This window comes from Narcine bancroftii, chromosome 2 (assembly GCF_036971445.1).
Source record: "Narcine bancroftii isolate sNarBan1 chromosome 2, sNarBan1.hap1, whole genome shotgun sequence".
Taxonomy (NCBI): domain Eukaryota; kingdom Metazoa; phylum Chordata; class Chondrichthyes; order Torpediniformes; family Narcinidae; genus Narcine; species Narcine bancroftii.
Genome location: NC_091470.1, coordinates 217,567,163 through 217,588,558, shown reverse-complemented (window position 1 = coordinate 217,588,558; position 21,396 = coordinate 217,567,163). Strand labels below are relative to the sequence as shown.

At 43.8% G+C, this 21,396-nt stretch overlaps 1 protein-coding gene across 5 annotated transcripts in view; it reads left to right on the top strand.

Annotated features, from left to right (window-relative positions):
- Window positions 1–21,396, top strand: part of LOC138755078 (regulator of G-protein signaling 22-like) — a 207,447-nt gene that overhangs the window by 142,061 nt on the left and 43,990 nt on the right. For all 5 annotated transcript variants that reach the window (XM_069920294.1, XM_069920296.1, XM_069920297.1 and 2 more), the window contains 3 exons: window positions 2,317–2,511; window positions 6,247–6,333; window positions 7,674–7,849. In XM_069920294.1, coding sequence (XP_069776395.1) covers window positions 2,317–2,511; window positions 6,247–6,333; window positions 7,674–7,849 — 458 coding nt within the window. The remainder of the gene's footprint in view (window positions 1–2,316; window positions 2,512–6,246; window positions 6,334–7,673; window positions 7,850–21,396) is intronic.

The window sequence follows — 21,396 nt, the reverse complement described above, 5'->3', positions numbered from 1 at the left end:
GGTGAGAAAGAGATGCACATTGGCCTTCATAAATCAAAGATTTGAGTGCAGAATTGGGGATGTTATGTTGAAGTTATACAAGACATTGGTGAGGCCAAATTTGGAGTATTGTGTTGGGTCTTGTCACTTACCTGCAGGAACAATATAAATAAGATTAAAAGTTTGCAATGTTTATTTGCAAGGATATGAGAGAGCTGAGTTTTAAGGACAGGTTAAACAGGTTAGAACCTATAATGAGGGGAGATTTGATAGAAATGTACAAAATTATGAGGAGTATGGATAGAATAAATTCAAACAGGCTTTTTCCACTGAGATTGAGTGAGGCAAGTACTAGAGGTGAAGAGTAAAAGGTGAAATGTTTCAGGGGATCATTAGGGGAAACCTCTTCACTCCAAGGAAGGTGAGAGTGTGGAACGTGTTGCTAGCGTAGGTGGTGGATGCAGGTTTGATTTTGACATTGAAGAGAAGATTGGAGAAGTACATGGATGGGAGGGGTACAGAGGGCTATGGATTGGGTGCAGGTCCATGGAACTAGGTGGAGTACTAATAGTTCAGCATGGACTGGATGGGATGAAAGGCCTGCTCCAGTGTTCTGTGTTCAAAAAGAAGCATGCGATGGAGTTAAAATTCTACAACATGTGCAAAAACTCTGACTTACATATACGTCCTTACTCTACCCCCCTTCTCTCATCATCGCATTTGACCCCCAACACCTGCCGACATAATCAGCATCAATAAATATCCAAGTCTTGGTTTGCAACCTATTAAAGCTATTTAATTTTCATTGTGCTTGGATGTTGGAATGTGGGGTCTCAAGAATGTTTCTTAGAAGTGGTGTGAATTGCTCCACAGAATCTGATACATTTCAGATATTTTGAGTGCTTGTATTTAGCTGGTGCATTTTTAATAGCTATCTCATTAATATACTGTCTTTTGAAAATTTTCAGTTCCAATGCTGTAAACATGGTTATTCTCACTAACATTGTACAAGTTCAAGTTTATTATCATCCAATTTTACAAATACAACCTGACGAAACCGCATTGTCTGGTCCTCAGTGCAAAAACATGCCAACACACATCCAGACGTAACACCCATGCAGATGAACAATACATATCCAGTATGTATGTACATAAATAAAAAGGAATAAATGTTGATTTATAAATTGGAGAGTCCCAAAAGGTTTGTATGAGTAAATTTTACATGTGAACAGTTCCACAAAATAACAGCATTGAATTAATTGAAAGATATTGGGGCAAAATTATGAAATGTTTGGCAGAAATAATGCTATTAATTCCTTTTCAAGTGGATTCTGCACAATGGTCACAAACAAACTTTTCCTCAAACTTCGATATAGCGATATCCATGGCCTCTTGTGCAACTGCCCCCTTGATTTCCTGCGCTGCAGATCACGTGGAGTGAGGACTTCCTACAACTTCTAAAGAATGCGTGCTTAGACCTCTGCTCTACTTGAACTACACCCATGCCTGTATGGCTAAGCACAATTCAAATGCTATCTCTAAATTTGCCAATGACAGTACGGTCAGAGGCAGAATTACAGACGGCAATGAAAATGTGTACAGAAGTGAGATAGATCAGCTGGTCGAGATGTCACAACAACAACCAGAACCCTAACCAGTCCTCATCAAAGGACCAGCAGTGTAAAGAACTTCAAATTCCTGGGTGTTGACATCTCTCAAGATCTGTCCTGAGGCCTTCATGTCAATGCAATCACGAAGAAGGCTTGCCAGCTCCTATATTTCATATGGAGTTTGAGAGATTTCTATAGGTTCAAGGAGAGTTTTCTTCCTTTTCTTAACAAATTATTAAATAGCTCTCTCTCGCACTGTTTTAACAAAATAATCCTCTTTTCCCTGCCTTTTGTCCTTGTAACACTGCATCCTCTACTTTTGCTTCAATATTTCACTACCTGCCGTACTAAAGTATAAGTTGACACACACAAAGCAAAACTTTTCACTGAAGATCAGTGAAAACAATTCAATTCCCCTTCTTGCCATGGTTGGGATGAACTGCATTAACCAATGGCTGTGTTACCTAAGTGGCTCAATACCACAGCAATTATATTTTAATAATTTCTCCCCTTTCTTCAATTCAGAATATTTCTGTTATTATTGTAAGATTTAGATAAATAGACCTGGCAGAATAGCTCCTCAGAACTTTTGGGTGACTGAGTTGCCTGACTTTGCAATTAAGTATTTTTTTAAAAACCCAAAATGTTTGTGTTTTGTTAAGGAAACTTAAACCTAACTGACTTCAGAATTTTTTTTTCTTAATACATGTATCTCCATTTGTTATAGTACATATTTGCTACATATATTGTTGATGGGTCGCCATCAGATGTTGAATTAGATTCTGAGAATAAGAAACATATCTATAAAATATTGGAGCCACCTTTTGAAGATTTATTTGATCAGATTGAGGAATACACTCTTATCTTGCTACTGGTACCTTGGATGCACATGATTGAAATGGACAAGTCAAGATTCAAAAAGGTAGAATCCATTTATTCAACTAACATTTGGAATCGGTTTAGAAAATAGTCACTTGTATTTCAATTTTTATTTTAACATCAAGATACAACATGGTATAACCTTCTGGCCCATGAGCCTATGCTGCCAAATATCCAAATTAATTTACAACCCTGGGCACTCTCCAACCAGGTGGCATTAACATCGACTTCCAGTTTCAGCTAACCTGCTCTCCTCCTCTCCTGCTTTCCTTCATTTTCAGTTCTCCTCTTTCCCTTCACCTAGCCATCTCTCCTCCCCTTGATCCTTTCCCTCCCTTCTCCACCTAGCATGTCCTGCCTTTGTGACCACACCTCCCCTCCCCCCCTTTAGTCTTTTGTTGAAGCCTGAAAAGTCACTTATGTATTTTTTCCTTTGCTATATAAAGGATGCTTTTTGACCTGCTGAGTTTCTCCAGCATTGTGTGTTTTTAATCTACAACCCCTGTATCTTTATGGAGGGTGGGAGAAAACTGAAGCACCTGGAGGAAATCCACACAGGTCACGGGGAGTCCTGACAGACAGCTCTGGATTCGAACCCAGGTCACTAAGGCTGTTATGGCTCTTAAAGCCAGGGCATGAAAGCAGTGATGCCCGAGGGAGCACTGGTCTTCCAGCTCCTCTGGATATGATGGCTAAGAATAGGTGAATATAAGCAGTTCAGTGACTTTGGCAGATCATTTGTCATTGGAAGGGAGGAACTCATCAAGTTCGTGTTTATCATCATCTGATTGTACATATACATTCTGGACCATGGTGCACATACAAAAGCACACAATGCAAGATAAATATATATAAATATTTGGAATGATTTTCCCAGTTACTGGATACTGTTCATCAGTCTCACAGCCTGTGGAAGTTGTTCCTCACCTTGGCAATCCTGATTTTGATTCTCCTGTACCTCCTCCTTGATGGTGGTGTGCTACTTCGAAAGGATCTTCTAAAATTATTTGAGTCCTATTTAGATAGCACTCCCAGTAAATGTCGTCTAAAGAGGAAAGGGACATGCCAGTGATGTTCTCGGTGAGTTTAATGATTCCCTGTATAGAGTTCTGGCCTGATGCTTTGCAGCTACCAAACCACACAATGATGCTACCAGACAGGACACTCTCAATTGTGCTCCTGTGAAGGTTGTCAAGTTAGGGGCTGGTAGCCTTGTCCTCCTCAACCTCCTTAATTATATTGCACCTTGTCTGAGTAATGAGAAGGTGTTGTGGGTCCAGGGTACATTGTCTCTATACATCAAAGGATTTTGTGCTCTCCATTCTCTCCATGATGGAGCCGTTGATGTGAAGTGGAGAATGGTCAACCTTTGTCCTAAAGTCCATAATTATCTCCTTTGTATTGTCCACGTTGAGACTCGGGTTGTTGTTCCTGCACCATTTTATGAGCCTTTCCACCTCCTATCTGTAATGTGACTCATCATTGTTGCAGATAAGGCCAATTACCGTTGAATCGTCTGCATATTTGATGCTTCTGTTGGAAATGAATCTGGTATTGAGTCAGCAGTGTGAACAGTAGCTGGTTGAGCACACAGTCTGAGGTGCGCCAGGGCTCATTGTGATGGGGCTTGAGGTTTTGCTCTCAACCCAGACTGCCTGCTGGCTTTTGATCAAGAAGTCCAGAATCCATTTTCAGGGAGGCATGTGGAGTTCCAGAAAGAACAGTTTATCCACTCTGGGGTATGGTTGTGTTCAATGCCGAGCAGGTCAATGAACAACAGCTTAGCATATGAAGCATTTTTCTCTTGGTAGGTCAGGAATGGAGGGGCAAGGATATTACATCATCAGTGGACTGATTTTGATGGTCGGCAATGGGTCCAATGTCGCTGGGATGTGTGCTTTGCCTTCCATCACCAGCCAATCCAATCAATTCTTGATTGTAGATGGCAGTGCCACTGAGCGGTGGTCATTTATTCTGGCTAAAATTATTGTAAATTTATCAATCTTTATTTGAATGCAAACCTATTTATATTGTTTATTATTTACTAATGGTTAGTTGCTTCCAAGACTGATAGACAGAAGAATGCATATTGGACATATATGTTTGAATGTAAATTACCTAAAATATATTCAGTTTTATGTAAGTTTATTTGTCACTTAATACCCAGTACAGTGAGAAACATTCTTCTGCAAGCAGACCAACAGATTATCTCAAATATTAATTCAGCTGTATAAAGGGCACAACCACAGAGTAGAGGATTACAATGAAAGGAAGATCAATTAGCACCAAACAAGGGTGGTGTGAGAGCACTGTTATGGGGTTCATTCCTGAACCTGATGGCTGAGGCAAGGAAATTAAAGCTTTATTAAGCTTTCTCCGCAGTGGGAGAAGGGAGATGAGAGTGTGTCTAAGGTGTGATGGGTCCTTCAGTATGTTGGCTGTTTTTCCCAGGCAGCGGGAGATGTAGATGGAGTTCATAGAGGGAAAGGGAGGTTGGAATTCTGTTCTGTACTGCCTTCTGAAGCATCTCCAGATCTCGAGCAAACTTGCCACTCTACCACGCTGCAATGCGTCCAACAAGTCTACTTTCGATGGTGCGCACCTGTCGAAGTTGTTGAGGTACAAGGGGGACATGCAGTTGTAAAGGAATAAGTTAATAAAATATATGTTCAAAAAAGGGGATAAGATTAGGTAGCTTAGGCCACTTTTCACAAGCAAACATCACATTACAGAAACAGAACGAGAAACAGAGAGGGAGATAAAAGCTCCAGCAGTCAGTGAAAGGCTGGAAAAGTGAAAAGCTTGCTAAAGACCCCATTTCAAGACGGGTTCTGATTTCCGTGTTCAGCCTATTCGAAATCTCTGTAGTGGCTGGTTGTTGTGTTTCTCTTGAAATAGGGGAAAATAAAAACTCTTTGCAGTAACCTGGAAGGAAGTGTGTTTCTTCAGAAAGACACTTTGGTTGCTGATTGAAGGAAAGGAAATCAGTTTGCCTGTCCAACAAACAACAAACATCTCTCTGCACCCACCAAAGAACTTCCTGACTGGAAACAACTTAAGGCACCAGAGCCTATTGAATGTAATGACTGTTTAATTCTGTGCACAGCACTGAAAACTGTCTGACACCAGTTAACAAGAAATGTTGAACACACACACACACACACACACACACACACACACACACACACAGACACATACACACACACACACACACAGACACACACACAGACACACACACACAGACAGACACACACACAGACACACACACAGACACACACACAGACACACACACACACACACAGACACACGCACACGCACACACACAGACACACACAGACACACACACACACACACACAGACAGACAGACACACACATACACACACACACACACACACACACACACACACACACACACACACACACACACACACACACTTAGAATTAGGAGGGGGTTAAGTAACTTAATAGTGGTAAGTTAAATAATGATCTTATTATTCTGTATTAAGAAAATGAAACCAATATTGTTTAAATAGCAATTGTCACGGGGAATTTCTGTGCTATTGGTTTTTGAGTCCTTAGGTCTCGTAACACAGTACTTCAAAGAAAATAGAGGCATTGATGAACTTTCTTGGTTATCCTGCAGATGTGCTTGTGCTTGTTCCTGGCCAGGTCATTGATAATAGCTATTTCCAAGAATTTGAAGCTATCTGCTGGTTGACTGAAATTCATCAAAGTGCTATTGTTGATTTTGTTAATTGATTCTAATTTCATTTCCAGGTTGAGCTTGTAAGAGAGACTCGACGTTTGAATTCAGCATACTACAAGAATCTTCAAGAGTTACAGAAAAAGATTTGGCCAAACCAGGTAATTGGGCTCCATCCATTTTTGGGGAAATAACATTAGATCCATTTTACACATACATAAAGGAAGTAATTAATCTCCCTCCTTATTTGCCATATTGACCTTTTTAAAAAAAAACTCATGGTTTTAAACATTCTAAATTTGTTATTAATGTTTCAAATATTTGCCCTGTTTTCTACGTTATCCAAAGCCAATTGCTTCTTATTCAGTACATGACTTGGTAAGAAATAATATTTGTATGTTGATGCAATGATCTATTAATTAAAATTTAATTGTGTATATTTTTCTGTTTATATCTAATACAAATTTTTGGAAGAGAAGGAATTTTCCAATGCATATACATTGTAAGTGCACCCTTTCCTCTTGACCCATTTGGGAAATCTTTTTTTTTTGGGTAGAATTACACTTCAGTCCAATCTAAGCAAATCAGATCAATATGAAGGGCTCAGGCCTGAAATGTTTGTAACCCTTTGCTTTCATTCGATGTTGCTTGACCTGCTGAATTCTCCCAGTACTTTTGTGTATTGCTTCACAGGGTCTGCAATCTTTCCGTTCAGCAGTGCTCTCTCCAAGGGATGCCTATCCCGAAGAAATTTTTCTCCTCTCTTCAAAGAGTCTCCTCTAGCTCTCTCTCTCTCTTCCCTTTTCTCTCTGACTCCTTTCCCCCAGCTCTACTTCCACAGACCCTCACCCCAGTAAATTTTCTTTTCCTATGTCCCATCCATACCCAATTAACACCTCCCTCTGCCCATTCTTCCATCCCCATCCCCAGCTGTTTAATTCAGGTGCCTGCCTTCTTTTTACTCATTCTTGAAAGGCAGCATGGTTAGATAACGCATTGCTGTTACAGCACCAGTAACCCTGGTTCATATACAGAACTCTCTCTTAAGTTTGTACGTTCTCCCTATGTCTGCATGGGTTTCCTCCGGGTGCTCTGGTTTCCTCTTACCCTTCAAAATGTAGAGGTTGTAAGTTAATTGGGTGTTAATGGACATCACAGACTCATTGGCTGGAAGGGCCTGTAACCATGCTGTATATCTAAATGTAAAATTTATATTTAAAGGCCTCAGGCCTGAAATGTCGATTATATAACTTTACCTCCTATGGTGGAGAGGAACACAATAAGGAAGTGGTGTGAGATAGCACCTATTGCATGTACAATTGGACACAAATTGGCAGATGTGCCATGTAGACACCAAGGAGCTGGATTTTGTGCCAAACCTGTTTCCTTTTGAGGCCATCAATACAAAACAGCCTTTGCCCAGACTGATGGAAATGTCCAACTTGCTATCGCAGTAGAAAAGAGGGAATCCCCATTTATATGTGATTTTAAATCTTCTTAGGAAATTGTTCTTCCTGTTCATTCACCCAGCCAAGTACAACTTCCAGCTGATCCCAATGTTGAAAACTTCTGGCAGAAGGTTCCAGAAAAATTCCATCATTACACATTGGATACATTGATTCGGGATCCCAGAGAAAGCAAAAATTTCCAGGAATTCCTCAGACAAAATTTTTCAGGGTAAGTGCCTGTAAATCATTGTATACAATGTCTTGTGGAATGGAAACACCACAGTAAGAGCTGGACACAAGTAAAACAAAGTGATGGAGGAACTGTTATTTCTCTGACCCCTGCTCCACCACCTCTCAGCTCCTTCCCTCGCCCACCTGAATCTACCTAACACCCACACATCTGTACTCCTCCCGTACCCACCCTGTGCACATTATTCAGATGTCTGCTTATATTTTTGGCATTCCCGTTGAAGGCTGAGGCCCAAAACGCCGACTGCCTATGGCTTTCCACGGATGCTGTGTCACCTCCTGAATTCCTCCAGCACCTTTGGGTGTTGTTCTCCTTGTTTTTACCTCCTTCTGTAACCACAGTAAAGGTCCCCATCCATATTTTCTCATTTTGTTTTTTTGAAATGATGCCAGAATTTGCATCAGACTGTGGCCCCACATTTACCCTCTGCTAACTTCGACACATAAATAGCACCTCTACAGCCACTGCTTAAATTTCAACAGACAGCACTGTGTTTAAAAAAAAATGCTATTTTAAAGAGAAAAAGTCCTACTTAAAAGTGAGGAATGAACTACCGAGAGAAAATATTTATTCATGTCCGATATCTATCAAATGTTCACCTGGCGTGACGAGGAATATGAATTGAGGGTGACAGTGCTGGAATCCTGAATGGCAAACAAGACAAATACAAATAGGTGAAGCAGGATCCAGGGAGAAAAAAGGTGCAAATGATGCTTTGGATCAAGTCCCTGCATCAGGGAAAGTTTGCCTCTTGGGGCGCAGTGTGCTAAGGCACAGAGGCTGGTTAGGAGGTAGGTGGAACCAGATTTGAGGGATGGGGAATGATGGGCAGATGGGTCCAGTGATGGGGGTGGGGGGAGGTGTGGGGAAGAGAAGGGGGAAGCATAAAAGTAGAAGGAAACCATGTTGACGGTGAGCATGTGGGAGAGGAGAACTCTGAGGTGGGTGTTACCTGAAAATGGTGCATTCAATGCTGATCTCATAGGGTTCTATCATAGAAACATAGAACATTACTGCACAGAAACGAGCCTCTTCGGCCCTTCTAGTTTGTGCCGAGCCTGACATCCACACTGCTGCCAGGAGGCTGCTCTCCTTGATGATGCCGGGTCCAAGGATTCCTCCGACCGCTTAGGGCTGGGAGACAGCGGCACACAGTTTGAGAGGGAGAGGTGGAGAGAAAAGTCAATAGGGGAAGGTAAAGAACAAATGGAAAGAGAGAGATGAGGGAGTTACCTGAAATGAGGACAATCGTCATTTTAATTTCACGTTGAGTGAATTTTTTTTCAACCCGTGAGGTAAGTTCAGCTCCAAAAAACTTCGGATAAATGAGGATTTCTGATTTTTATTTTCAGATATCCTCATTTATCTGAAACGTAAACTTTTTTTGGATAAATGAGGATGTTGGAGAATTCAATTTTGGATAATCAGGGTGGTACTGTACATCTATCAAATCTTCCCTCATTCTTCTATGCTTCAGGGAATAAGGTCCCAAACTGTTTACCTTTCTCAGTAACTCAGTTCCTGAAGTCTTGGCAACATCCTAGTAAATTTTCTCTGCACTCTTTCCATCTTATTGATATCTTTACTGTAGATAGATGACCAGAACTGCAGATAATTCTCCAAATTTGGCCTCACCAATGTCTTATACAACTTTAACATAACAATGCAATTCCTGTACACAATACTTCAATTTATAAAGACCAATATGCCAAAAGCTCTCTTTACAACCCTATCCAACTGTTGCACCACTTTCAGGGAATTATATATCTGTTCTACTGCACTCCTCTGTGCCCTACCATTTACCATGTATGTCCTTTCTTGGTTTGTCCTTCCAAAATGCAACACCTCATATTTGTCTATATTAAATTCCATCTGCAATGTTTCAGCCCATTTTTCCAGCTGGTCCATATTCCTCTGCAAGCTTTGAAAACCTTCTCTGTCCATAATGTCTCCAATTTACAAACTTGCTGATCCAATTTGCCATATTATCATCCAGATCATTGATATAGACAACAAACAAGGATGGTCCCAGCACTGATCCCTAAGGCTCACCACTAGTCACAGGCTTCCTGTCTGAGAAACAATCATCCACCACTAGTTTCTGGTTTCTCCTGTCCAGCCATTGTTGAATCCAGTTCACTACTTTGCTATGAATACCTAGCATCTGAACCTTCCTGGCTCACCTCCTATGTTCTTTTTCTTTGGCTTGGCTTCGCGGACGAAGATTTATGGAGAGGTATGTCCACGTCTGCTGCAGGCTCGTTGGTGACTGACGTCTAATGCAGAACAGGCAGGCACGGTTGTAGCGGTTGCAAGGGAAAATTGGTTGGTTGGGGTTGGGTGTTGGGTTTTTCCTCCTTTGTCTTTAGTCAGTGAGGTGGGCTCTGCGGTCTTCTTCAAAGGAGGTTGCAGTCTGCCGAACTGTGAGTCGCCAAGATGAACAGTTGGAGGCAATATCAGCCCACTGGCAGTGGTCAATGTGGCAGGCACCAAGAGATTTCTTTAAGCAGTCCTTGCACCTCTTCTTTGGAGCACCTCTGTCTCGGTGGCCAGTGGAGAGCTCGCCATATAACACGATCTTGGGAAGGTGATGGTCCTCCATTCTGGAGACATGACCCACCCAGCGCAGTTGGGTCTTCAGCAGCATGGATTCGATGCTTGTGGACTCTGCCAGGTCGAGGACTTCAATGTTGGTGATGAAGTCATTCCAATTAATGTTGAGGATGGAGCGGAGACAGCGCTGATGGAAGCGTTCTAGGAGCCGTAGGTGATGGCGGTAGAGGACCCATGATTCGGAGCCGAACAGGAGCGTGGGTATGACAATGGCTCTGTACACACTGATCTTTGTGTGTTTCTTTAGGTGGTTGTTTTTCCAGACTCTTTTGTGTAGTCTTCCAAAGGCGCTATTTGCCTTGGCGAGTCTGTTGTCTATCTCTTTGTCGATCCTTGCATCAGATGAAATGGTGCAGCCGAGGTAGGTAAATTGGTTGACCGTTTTGAGTTCTGTGTGCCCGATGGAGATGTGGTGGGGCTGGTAGTTATGGTGGGGAGCTGGTTGATGGAGGACCTCAGTTTTCTTCAGGCTGACTTCCAGGCCAAACATTTTGGCAGTTTCCGCAAAACAGGACGTCATGCGCTGGAGAGCTGGCTCCGAATGGGCAACTAAAACAGCATCATCTGCAAAGAGTAGTTCATGGACAAGTAGCTCTTGTGTCTTGGTGTGAGCTTGCAGGCGCCGCAGATTGAAGAGATTGCCATTCGTGCGGTACCGGATGTAAACAGCGTCTTCATTGTTGAAGTTTTTCATGGCTTGTTTCAGCATCATGCTGAAATAGATAGTAAAGAGGGTTGGTGTGAGGACGCAGCCTTGCTTCACGCCGTTGTCAATGGAGAAGGGTTTGGAGAGCTCATTGCTGTATCTGTCCCAACCTTGTTGGTTTTCGTGCAGTTGGATATCCATGTTGAGGAACTTGGGGGGGCATCTGAGGCACTCTAGTATTTGCCAAAGCCCTTTCCTGCTCACGGTGTCAAAGGCTTTGGTGAGGTCAACAAAGGTAATGTAGATCCTTTGTTTTGTTCTCTGCACTTTTCTTGGAGCTGTCTGAGGGCAAAGACCATGTCAGTAGTTCCTCTGTTTGCGCGAAAGCCACACTGTGATTCTGGGAGGACATTTTCGGCGACACTAGGTATTAGTCTATTAAGGAGAATCCTAGCAAAGATTTTGCCTGCAATGGAGAGCAGCGTGATTCCCTTGTAGTTTGAGCAGTCTGATTTCTCACCTTTGTTTTTCTACAGGGTGATGATGATGGCATCACGAAAGTCCTGAGGCAGCTTTCCTTGGTCCCAGCAGAGCATGAAAAACTCATGCAGTTTGGTATGCAGAGCTTTGCCGCCAGCCTTCCAGACCTCTGGGGGGATTCCATCCATACCTGCTGCTTTGCCATTTTTCAGTTGTTTAATTGTCTTATATGTCTCTTCCCAGGTAAGGACCTCATCCAGCTCTAGACTCAAGGGTTGTTGAGGGAGCTGGAGCAGGGCGGATTCTTGAACTGAGCGGTTGGCACTGAAAAGGGATTGGAAGTGTTCTGACCATGGACTGAGGATGGAGATCTTGTCGCTGAGGAGGTCTTCACTGTCTGAGCTGCACAGAGGGCTTTGGACGGGGTGAGGGGCCGTACACAGCCTTTAGTGTCTCATAAAAACCCCTGAAGTCGTCAATTTCAGCGCTAAGCTGGGTTCGATTGGCGAGGCTAGTCCACCACTCATATTGGATCTCCCGGAGTTTGCACTGAAGGTGGCTGCATGCGAGACGGAAGGCTCATTTTTTCTCTGGCCAGGAAAGCTTTGCAAGGTGAGCCTGGTGGGCAGATCACTTCTTTGCCAGCAGCTCTTGGATTTCTTGGTTATTTTCGTCAACCAGTCCTTGTTTTTCCTTGAGGAGAAGCCCAGGACCTCTTCAGTGGATTGCAGTATGGCCGTTTTCAGCTGATCCCAGAGTGTTTCAGGAGAAGTGTCCGTGAGGCAGTTTGCATCCTCGAGCTTTGCTTGGAGGTTTGCCTGGAAGTTTCCTCTCACTATGTCTGACTGCAAGTTTCCAACATTGAACCTCTTTCTGGGGGCTCCACTGTTCTTGAAGTGGGGCTTGAAGTGAAGGTTGAGCTTGCAGCAAACAAGCCGGTGGTCAGTGTGACATTCCGCGCTGGGCATGACCCTGGTGTGGAGCACATCTCGTTTGTCTCTTCCTCGCACCAGAACGTAGTCCAGGAGGTGCCAGTGTTTGGATCGGGGATGCATCCAGGTAGTCTTCAGGCTGTCTCTCTGCTGGAAAAGGGTGTTAGTAATGACAAGCCGCTGTTCTGCGCAGAGTTCCAACAGGAGGCGCCCGTTGTCATTGCACTTGCTGACACCACGCTTGCCAAGGATTCCTGGCCAGGTTTCTGAGTCTTTGCCGACGCGAGCGTTGAAGTCGCCAAGGATGACAACCTTGTCGGCTGTAGGGGTGCATTGGATTAGGTTGCGCAGATCAGTGTAGAACTTGTCCTTTTCTGCTGGTTCCGCCCGAAGGGTTGGAGCATAGACACTGATAAGAGTGATGCGTCGCTTGTTTTGAAGGGGGAGTTGCATGGACATGATGCGGTCAGAGTGTCCTGACAGGAGGTTTTCGAGTTTGGAGGCAATGGAGTTCTTGACCATGAAGCCAACACCAAATAGGCGTCATTCAGCCTGAGGCTTGCCAGACCAGTAGAGTGTGTAGCCCGTGACGTCTTCTTGGAGGCTGCCTACATCTGCAAGGCGGACTTCGCTGAGAGCGGCTATGTCGATGTCGAGTCTGAGGAGTTCATGTGCGATGAGGGCAGACCGACATTCAGGTCGGTGGCTGTCAGCCTTGTCTAGCATGGTTCTGATGTTCCAGCGTGCTAGCTTGAGTTTGTGTGCATCTTTTGAGGGGTAGGATGTGGACCTGTCCTCGGGCCTGCGCAAAGGAGCTTTTAGGTGGCGTGCAGTGTGCGCAGTACTGGCCCCTCCCTTTACACCCATGGTTTGTGTGCCGTGGCCAAGCAAGCTGGGACGTGGCAGTGAGGTCCTTGGGTCATAGGTTTTATATCGGAGTGACCTTCTCCTATGCAGGTTGCTTAACCGGGCTGAAGAGGCCTGCCTCCCCTTTTAGGTTGAACCATTTCTGGAGATCTACGACCGCTGTCCAAATTAATGGAATGGTGCGCCCTGGAATTGGCCTGCGTGTGTTTACTCCTGCCACGGCCGAGTAAAGGGGATGCAGCATTGGTTGAGGATCAGAAAGAAAAGTTCTAGTAGAAATTTTTTTAAGACTGAAGAGAACTCTGCAATGTAGTTCACAGTTGTTAGTGTTTAGACTATTGGTTTTTGAGGTGTTACACTAAATAGTTCTCATTGACCGCTCCCGGCCCGGGGCTCGGCTGCCAACGGTTGGGCTGTGCGGGCTGCCGGGGTTTGCCTGGCGACGTTGGCCTGTGTTTGGTGCTCGGGCAGGCACGGTCTCGGCTGGCTGTCTCTCCCTGCAATGCGGCTGTTACCTCAGGCCCGAGGTCCTGCTGCCGCCCGGGGGGCCCGAGGTCCTGTTGCTGCCCTCGCTGGAGGTCCGAGGACCTATAGTGTACCTAATGGAACATTTCTATGTTTTCTTCAACTGAGAACTTTCCTGAGGGAACGATGGGGACAGGCATTGATTTTCTCTAACAACTCTGCGAAAGGAGACCACCAATTTCCACAGCTCCTCATTCATTTTGTGATAATTTTAAACTGATGGTCTCTTTTTCACTGATACCACAACCAAAGGAAGTATTCCTATGTAAGACCTTGACAAAGGCCTTCCTAAAGTCCACGTAGATCACATCCACAGCCTTTCCTTCGTCATCTTTCCTGGTAACTTCCTCAAAAAACTCTGTAAGATTGGTTAAACATGAACTACTGCGCACAAAGTTATGAGCCCAGAGGACCCCAAAACCCAGCAGCAATAGAAATTCAACAAGACAAATGGTTACTGTCACATTTGTGGCCCGAAATGTGAAGTTAATAAAACATTAAACACAAGTTTATCTGGTAAACTTCTTAGTGTCTTTATTCTCCCATTTCCTTTGTTCTCCTGCTTGTGTTCTTATCTCTCTCTCAAACCACGTGACTTCCGGTATATCTCATACATATTCATTAACATGACATCCCTCCTTTAATCAGAAATAAACTTTACCTTCACTTACCAATATCTCTCGGAAACATACAAACATCGTAACATAAAGTTTACTTCCTACAGCACTCATACATGCACTTTATGATATAAGATTAAAATACTGTCCCAAAGTTCTTATTAAAACTATGGCACAAAGTCTTCGTATCGTTTGGGCACTTTCCGGTTTCATTTCGGCCTGCCTGCGATATTGTCGTCGCTTCTCGGTTGTTCACTCTCAGCGTCGGAAATACTGCTCACCACGGCTTCGGGTGTTTCTGGCGCTCTAGTCACTTCATCAGGAGTGCTGGTAACTGCCTCTGGAACATCATCAGGTCTCTCAGTTTCAGCATCTCATATTGGCCTTTCAACCTCTTCGCTCGATGTATCTCTTGACTGGTACCTTTTTACACTTGATACATTTCTCTTATACAGGACTCCAGTCGGAGACTTGACTGTCACCATACTGCCACTTCTGGATACGACAGTATAGGGTTGATGGTAATAAGGTGTGTCTAGCTTACCACCAGTTTCATGCCTCACTAGAACATTATCTCCTGGCATGATGTCTGAGTACTTGGCTCCACGTTTTGAATCTGTGTACAGCTTTGCTGCACCTTTCTTTTCAGCATCGTGGTCCCTCATCGCCTGGTCGTCTCGGATTTCCTTTATTTCTGGCATTTTTGTGCGGATTTTTCTCCCAAAAAATGCTTCTGCAGGACTTTTTCCAGTGGTTGCATGAGGCGTTGCTCGATAGACAGCCACATAAGATAGCAATGCTTCTCGCCAATTTTGTCCTTCTGCGTGTGCAATCCTCAATCGTTTTTCAATGGATTGATTTTGTCTCTCTACTTCTCCATTGGCTTGCGGCCATTTCGGGGTTACTTTATGATGGTGGATACCTGTGGTCCTCATGTATTCCGTAAATGTCTCTGAAATGAATTGTGGACCATTGTCAGAGTATAATGTAACAGGTAATCCATATCTTGCGAATATCTCTGCTAATGCTTGTATTGTTTTTTCAGTGGTTGTGGACTTCAACACCACGTACTCATAGTATCTGCTGTAGTAATCTATCACTACCATAATTGATTCACCCGTCGGTAAAGGTCCAAGAAAATCAACAGCTACATCGATCCATGGTCCTATCGGAAGTTGCGTACTCCGGATCGGTTCTGGCGGATTACTCCTACTTGTGATTTGACATGCGTGACAAGTTTTAACAAATTTCTCTGCGTCTTTATCACAACTTGGCCACCATACCTTGGTTCTGAGGTTTTGCTTGGTACCAACAATGCCTAGGTGTCTTTCATGCGCTAAGGATACGATCTTCGGTCTCAATCTTTGCGGTATCACCAATCTGCAACCTCTTAATATACACTGTCCGATGCAACAAAGTTCGTCTCTAATGAGAATGTAAGCCTTGTGAGTACACTTGTCCCATTGTCCACTCTGTATGCATTCTCTTACTTCCATGAGTTCTGGATCACGTTCGGATTCTCTCTCGACTTCCTTCGTAGTCACAGCTTTCGGTGTCGCCTGAATAGCTACGAAGCGTACAAAGCTCTCTGTTTCTGTTCCCAATTCTGACTTGGAATGTGGACCTCCATCCTTCACCAATCTGGACAGCGGATCAGCAATGTTTGCTTTCCTTGCAATGTGGATTACTTTATATTTGTAGGGTTGTAGTCTGAGTACCCATCTCTCTATTCTGGCACATGGTTTGGATCTAGGTGCATAGATCACCTCTAATGGCTTATGATCTGTGATGAGTTCAAATTCAATGCCGTATAAATATTCATGGAACCTCTCACAGGCCCATACAAGTCCGAGTGCTTCTTTCTCTGTCTGAGAGTATCTTCTTTCCACATCTGATAACGATCTGCTGGCATAGGCAATGATTCGTGGTCCTCCATCATGCATCTGGACCAACACGGCTCCTAAACCAACTGGGCTGGCATCCGCTATGACTTTGGTTGATGCCGCCGGATCGTAATATCCAAGAGTTTTTGCATCTGTCAGGCTTTGCTTCAGCGCTGTGAACGCTTTCTTCTGCTCAGATCGAAAATGAAATGGTATTCCTTTCCTGGTTAGTTTCCTTAGTGGTTCTGCCACTGTAGCGAGATTAGGAATGAACTTTGCACAAAAATTGACCAATCCTAGGAAACTCCTCACCTCTGTTGCGTTCTGAGGTGCACGTGCCTCTGCAATAGCTTTCACCTTGGCCTCTGCAGGGTTTAGTCCTTCCCGTGTAAGTCTGTGTCCCATGAAGTCCATTTCTGACACACCGAATTGGCACTTGTTTCCATTCACGGTAAGGCCTGCCTCCTGTAGTCTAGATAATACACGCCTCAACCGTTTGTCATGCTCTTCCTTCGTTGGTGCATGGACTATGATGTCATCAGAAATGTTGGCAACTCCAGGAATGCCTTGAATCACTCAATGGATTTCATACTGGTAGATCTCCGAAGTTGCATTAATTCCAAATGATAGTCTCTTGTAACGATACAATCCACAGTGAGTCACAAATGTTGTCACATCTCGGGAACCTGGATCCAGCTCTAATTGATGATAGCCCCATTTCAGATCAATTTTTGAGAATACCTTGCTGGTAGTTAGTTCTTGAAGTATTTCTTCCACTGTTGGTATAGGGTGTCGTTCTCTAATTATAGCTTAATTGGCCATTCTCATGTCAACACATAGTCTTATGTCACCCTTTGGTTTGGGCACAATCACTACTGGGCTGACCCATTGTGTCGAATGTTCCACCGGTTCAAGAATGTCTTGTTCGATCAATTCTTTAATTTTGGCTTCGACTTTCCCACGAAGTCCAAACGGAGTTCGGCGCATTGGTTGTGCCTTGGGTTTGACCAAGCTATCTACCGCTAGCTTCAATTGTCGACCTTTCAGCTTTCCTACTCCTTGGAAGACTGCGGGGAATTCTTGCTTCATATCCTCGTATGACTGAATTGCATTGACACAAGCTCCAATATGAAGTATTGCCAGGTCTTGTGCTGTGCTTCTACTCAGCAATGGTTCTCCCCTCTCTTCTATGACCATAAACTCTGCTTCGGTGTACTTATCTCCAGCTTCAACAGTTGCAGTAAAACATCCAATGGTCTGCAATGGCTTGGTTGCTGTGTATGGATACAGTTTCTTGGAACACTTCTTTGAGGTACAGATGATCTTTTTCCTTTTCAACTTCTCCCATAAATGTCGATCAATCACATTACTGTCACTGCCTGAGTCTACAATGACCTGCACTGTCACTCCACCAATGATCACTGGGACTTTCTCATGATGTACTTCATTCAACGTAAATTGGTAACAACTCTGTTCCTCCTGGGTATCATCATCGTCACCGTCTATCTGGCGAATGGTATCTTTCTTTCCAGGATACTTTCCTTTCCCCCAGACTTTGCCTTTGGAAGTTGTACTCTTCCTCTTCTGGTCTGCATTGGACTTGCTTTTGCACTTCTTTGCAAAGTGGTCCTTACCTCCACACTTTCTGCAAACTTTGCCTTTGGCCGGGCAATATGGGTCTTTTCCAAAGTGACCTCGGTTTCCACGTCGATAACACTCCACATCCTGTGTCGGCGTATGTCTTGGCTGATTATGGCGATGTGAGAGCCTCTTAATTTGCTGGCTTGAGTTGTCTTTCAGGGTCATGGTATGAAATTGCCCTTCAACAGCCTCTAATGCAGCAGCAATGGTTAAAGCATCGGTGAGTTCCAACTCACTCCCTCTTTCCAGTAGACGTCTTCTGAGTTTATCTGATCTACAGTGCTGTACGACTTGATCCAATAATTGGTTGTCCAAATCAGCTGGCATGTAATTGCATCCAACAGCTAGCTGGCGTAGTCTCGTCACGTACTGAGCAATTGTCTGGCCATCTTCTTGTCTCGTTCTCCGAAACAAATGGCGTTGAAATGTAGCATTCGGTGTCACTACATAATGTGCATTTAATGCATCTACCACTTTCCGGTACTCATCCTTTCTTCCAGTATTCAAAAGTGTCTTAAATGTTTCCCGAACTGAGGGTCCAGCAGTGAAAAGAAGTAACGCCCTCCTCTGCGCTTTTTGTTCAACTGTACCGGTATCTAGAAATAGGCCACGACTGTCGGCGTAGGATTCAAATTCTTCCAGCCATGCCTTCCACTTCACACTTACAGTGCTTCCATCACCAGTCGGGTCAAAATGAGCAATTCCACTATGTGTTAGAAAGTCACAGTTTGTACCAGCCATGAGGAAATATTCCAGCCCCAAAAGTACTGAGTCACAGAGAAAATTCTTATCACCTTGAAGTTGTCTGCAATCCTCTGTAATCTTGTTTAGTCTTTAATTTTCTTCAAGCTTCTTTCATCCTCGTCGCCAATGTCACATTTGTGGCCCGAAATGTGAAGTTAATAAAACATTAAACACAAGTTTATCAGGTAAACTTCTTAGTGTCTTTATTCTCCCGTTTCCTTTGTTCTCCTGCTTGTGTTCTTATCTCTCTCTCATACCACGTGACTTCCGGTATATCTCATACATATTCATTATCATGACATCTACTTAAACAAAAGTTACTTTTAATTATCTTTAAACATGAAAATAGGATCAAACTTTAACTTATTACTATTAACTTAACCCCCTTCTAATTCTAAGCACACATGTATGTAATAAATTCAGAAAAATTCTTTAATTCACAGTCCAATCTCACTTCTCATTCCCCCAAGTTCACTGGTTGCAGGCAATTTTTATACTGTGCTCAGAATTTAACATTGGTGAATTTCACCAGGGTTTGGTGCATGAAAGGTAAATGGTTTCCACTCAGGAAGGTTCTTATTGGCTTTCAGAGAGAGATGTGTTGCTTGTTGGACACCCACAACTGATTCCTTCTGATCAGCCACTTCATTGTTTTGCTGAAGAAACTTGCCCCATCAGGGTTTTCCAGATGATAACCTCTTTCTTTCAGGTCACCACAGAGTTCCTTTTTGTTTCCCTTATTTCAAATGAAACATTATACAGCCAGCCATCTCCTCTTGTATGGGCCACAAAGGCTTAGACCATCCTGAACTAAGAACTCACAACCGTCTTCAAAATGAGGTTTTTCCACAAGCTTGTCAGCTTGTCAGGTTCCAGTCCCAGATGCTGCTTCTGAACTATAGATCTCTCTCTCCCTCCCTCTCCCTCTCTCTCTCTCTCTTTCTCTTTCTCTCTCTCTCTCTCTCTCTCTCTCTCTCTCTCTCCCACCCTCCCTCTCTCTCCCTCTCTCTCCTCTCACACTCTCTCTCTCTCTCTCTCTCTCTCTCTCTCTCTCTCGCTCTCCACAGAATACCGCATGACAGCAAACTGCACTCAGATAGCGGCACCAGACCCAATCTTCTGAGTTTGTTCATCCATTGCTATCCAAAACAATAATCCATTACTCTACAGCATATGCAAGGGCACGCGGAGCGTGGACTGTCTGGCTTGAGCAGAGCTCTGGCATTTTAACTGAGATCTGTTTTGAGGTTTTTGTTTGTGACCTACACTAAAAAATCTGCTGCAATTTATCTCCTTTAAAACATTTCTATATAAAATATAACATTATCTGTCACGAAAGCCACATCGATTATCCCTAATCAGTCCTTGGCTATTCAAATAATTGTATAGCGATCTCTTAGAACACCTTTCAATAAATTACCTACCACTGATGTCTGTCTCACTGCCCTACAATTTCCAGGGTTACCTTTGGAGCCATTTTTAAACAATAGAACAATGTGAGCTACTCTCCAATCCACCGGCTCCACATCCATGGCTAAGGACATTTTAAGCATTTCTGCCAGAGCCCCTGCAATTTCTACACTATCCTTCTTCAAGGCCTGATGAAATATATTGTCTGACTCTGGGGATTTGTCCACCCTATTTTCATTTTGCATCTGGACAACAATGGAAATGGCCAGGGTCTGATCAGGTAAGTGTGGGAGCAGGAAGGAAGTTAAACGACAGGCAAGTACAAGCTCAAGGGGTAGCCATTCCAGGCGGGGCTTTACAAAACAGTCAGCCAATCTACACTAAGTTTCACGAATATAGATGAGCGCATATTGCTAACATCAAATATACTAGATCAGGTTGGAAGCGTGCACCTGGAAGGGCAAGATAATCTGGGCTGTGGCTTACCAGCTTCCAGCATTGATGGAGCTGTCACACATTTGTTTTTCATTTTACACTTGTCTGCTCTGTTTTCTTTGGAACTTCCTGGATTGCCCTTTCCACCCCACCACTAGTCCTAGCCCTTAGAACCAAAGGTCCCTTCATTGCTCCACTCACCACCATCCAGACACTTAAACAGCCCTTCCTGGTCAGGCAAAGGTTCATTGTACTTCTTCCAAACGTGGTCTACTGCATTTGTTGCATGTGATGTAATGAAGGACAGACCGCCCAATTGTATTGCCATGTTTACCTGTGCTCCATCCACATCTCTAACTTGCATATCATCTTAACTCTCCTCTCCACTCTATAACCAATCTGTATGTCCTTGGCCTTTTCCATTTCAACAGTGAAGCCAAAGGCAAATTGGAAGAATGGCATCTCAAATTTCACTCAGGTAGCTTACAACCCAATGATATGAATAATGAATTTTCCAATTTCAAAAAAACACACGCAACCCCATTGCTCTCTTCCCAGACACAACCCCTGCCCTCACCTCCCACTCACATGATAGCCCCCACCCTCTCCTGTGCGTGCGCGCACGCACACACACACACACACACACACACACACACACACCACTCCTCTCACAACTCCCAATGTTCTCCCTCTCAGAACTCCCTATGTTCTCCTCCCTCCCAAACCCATGTAC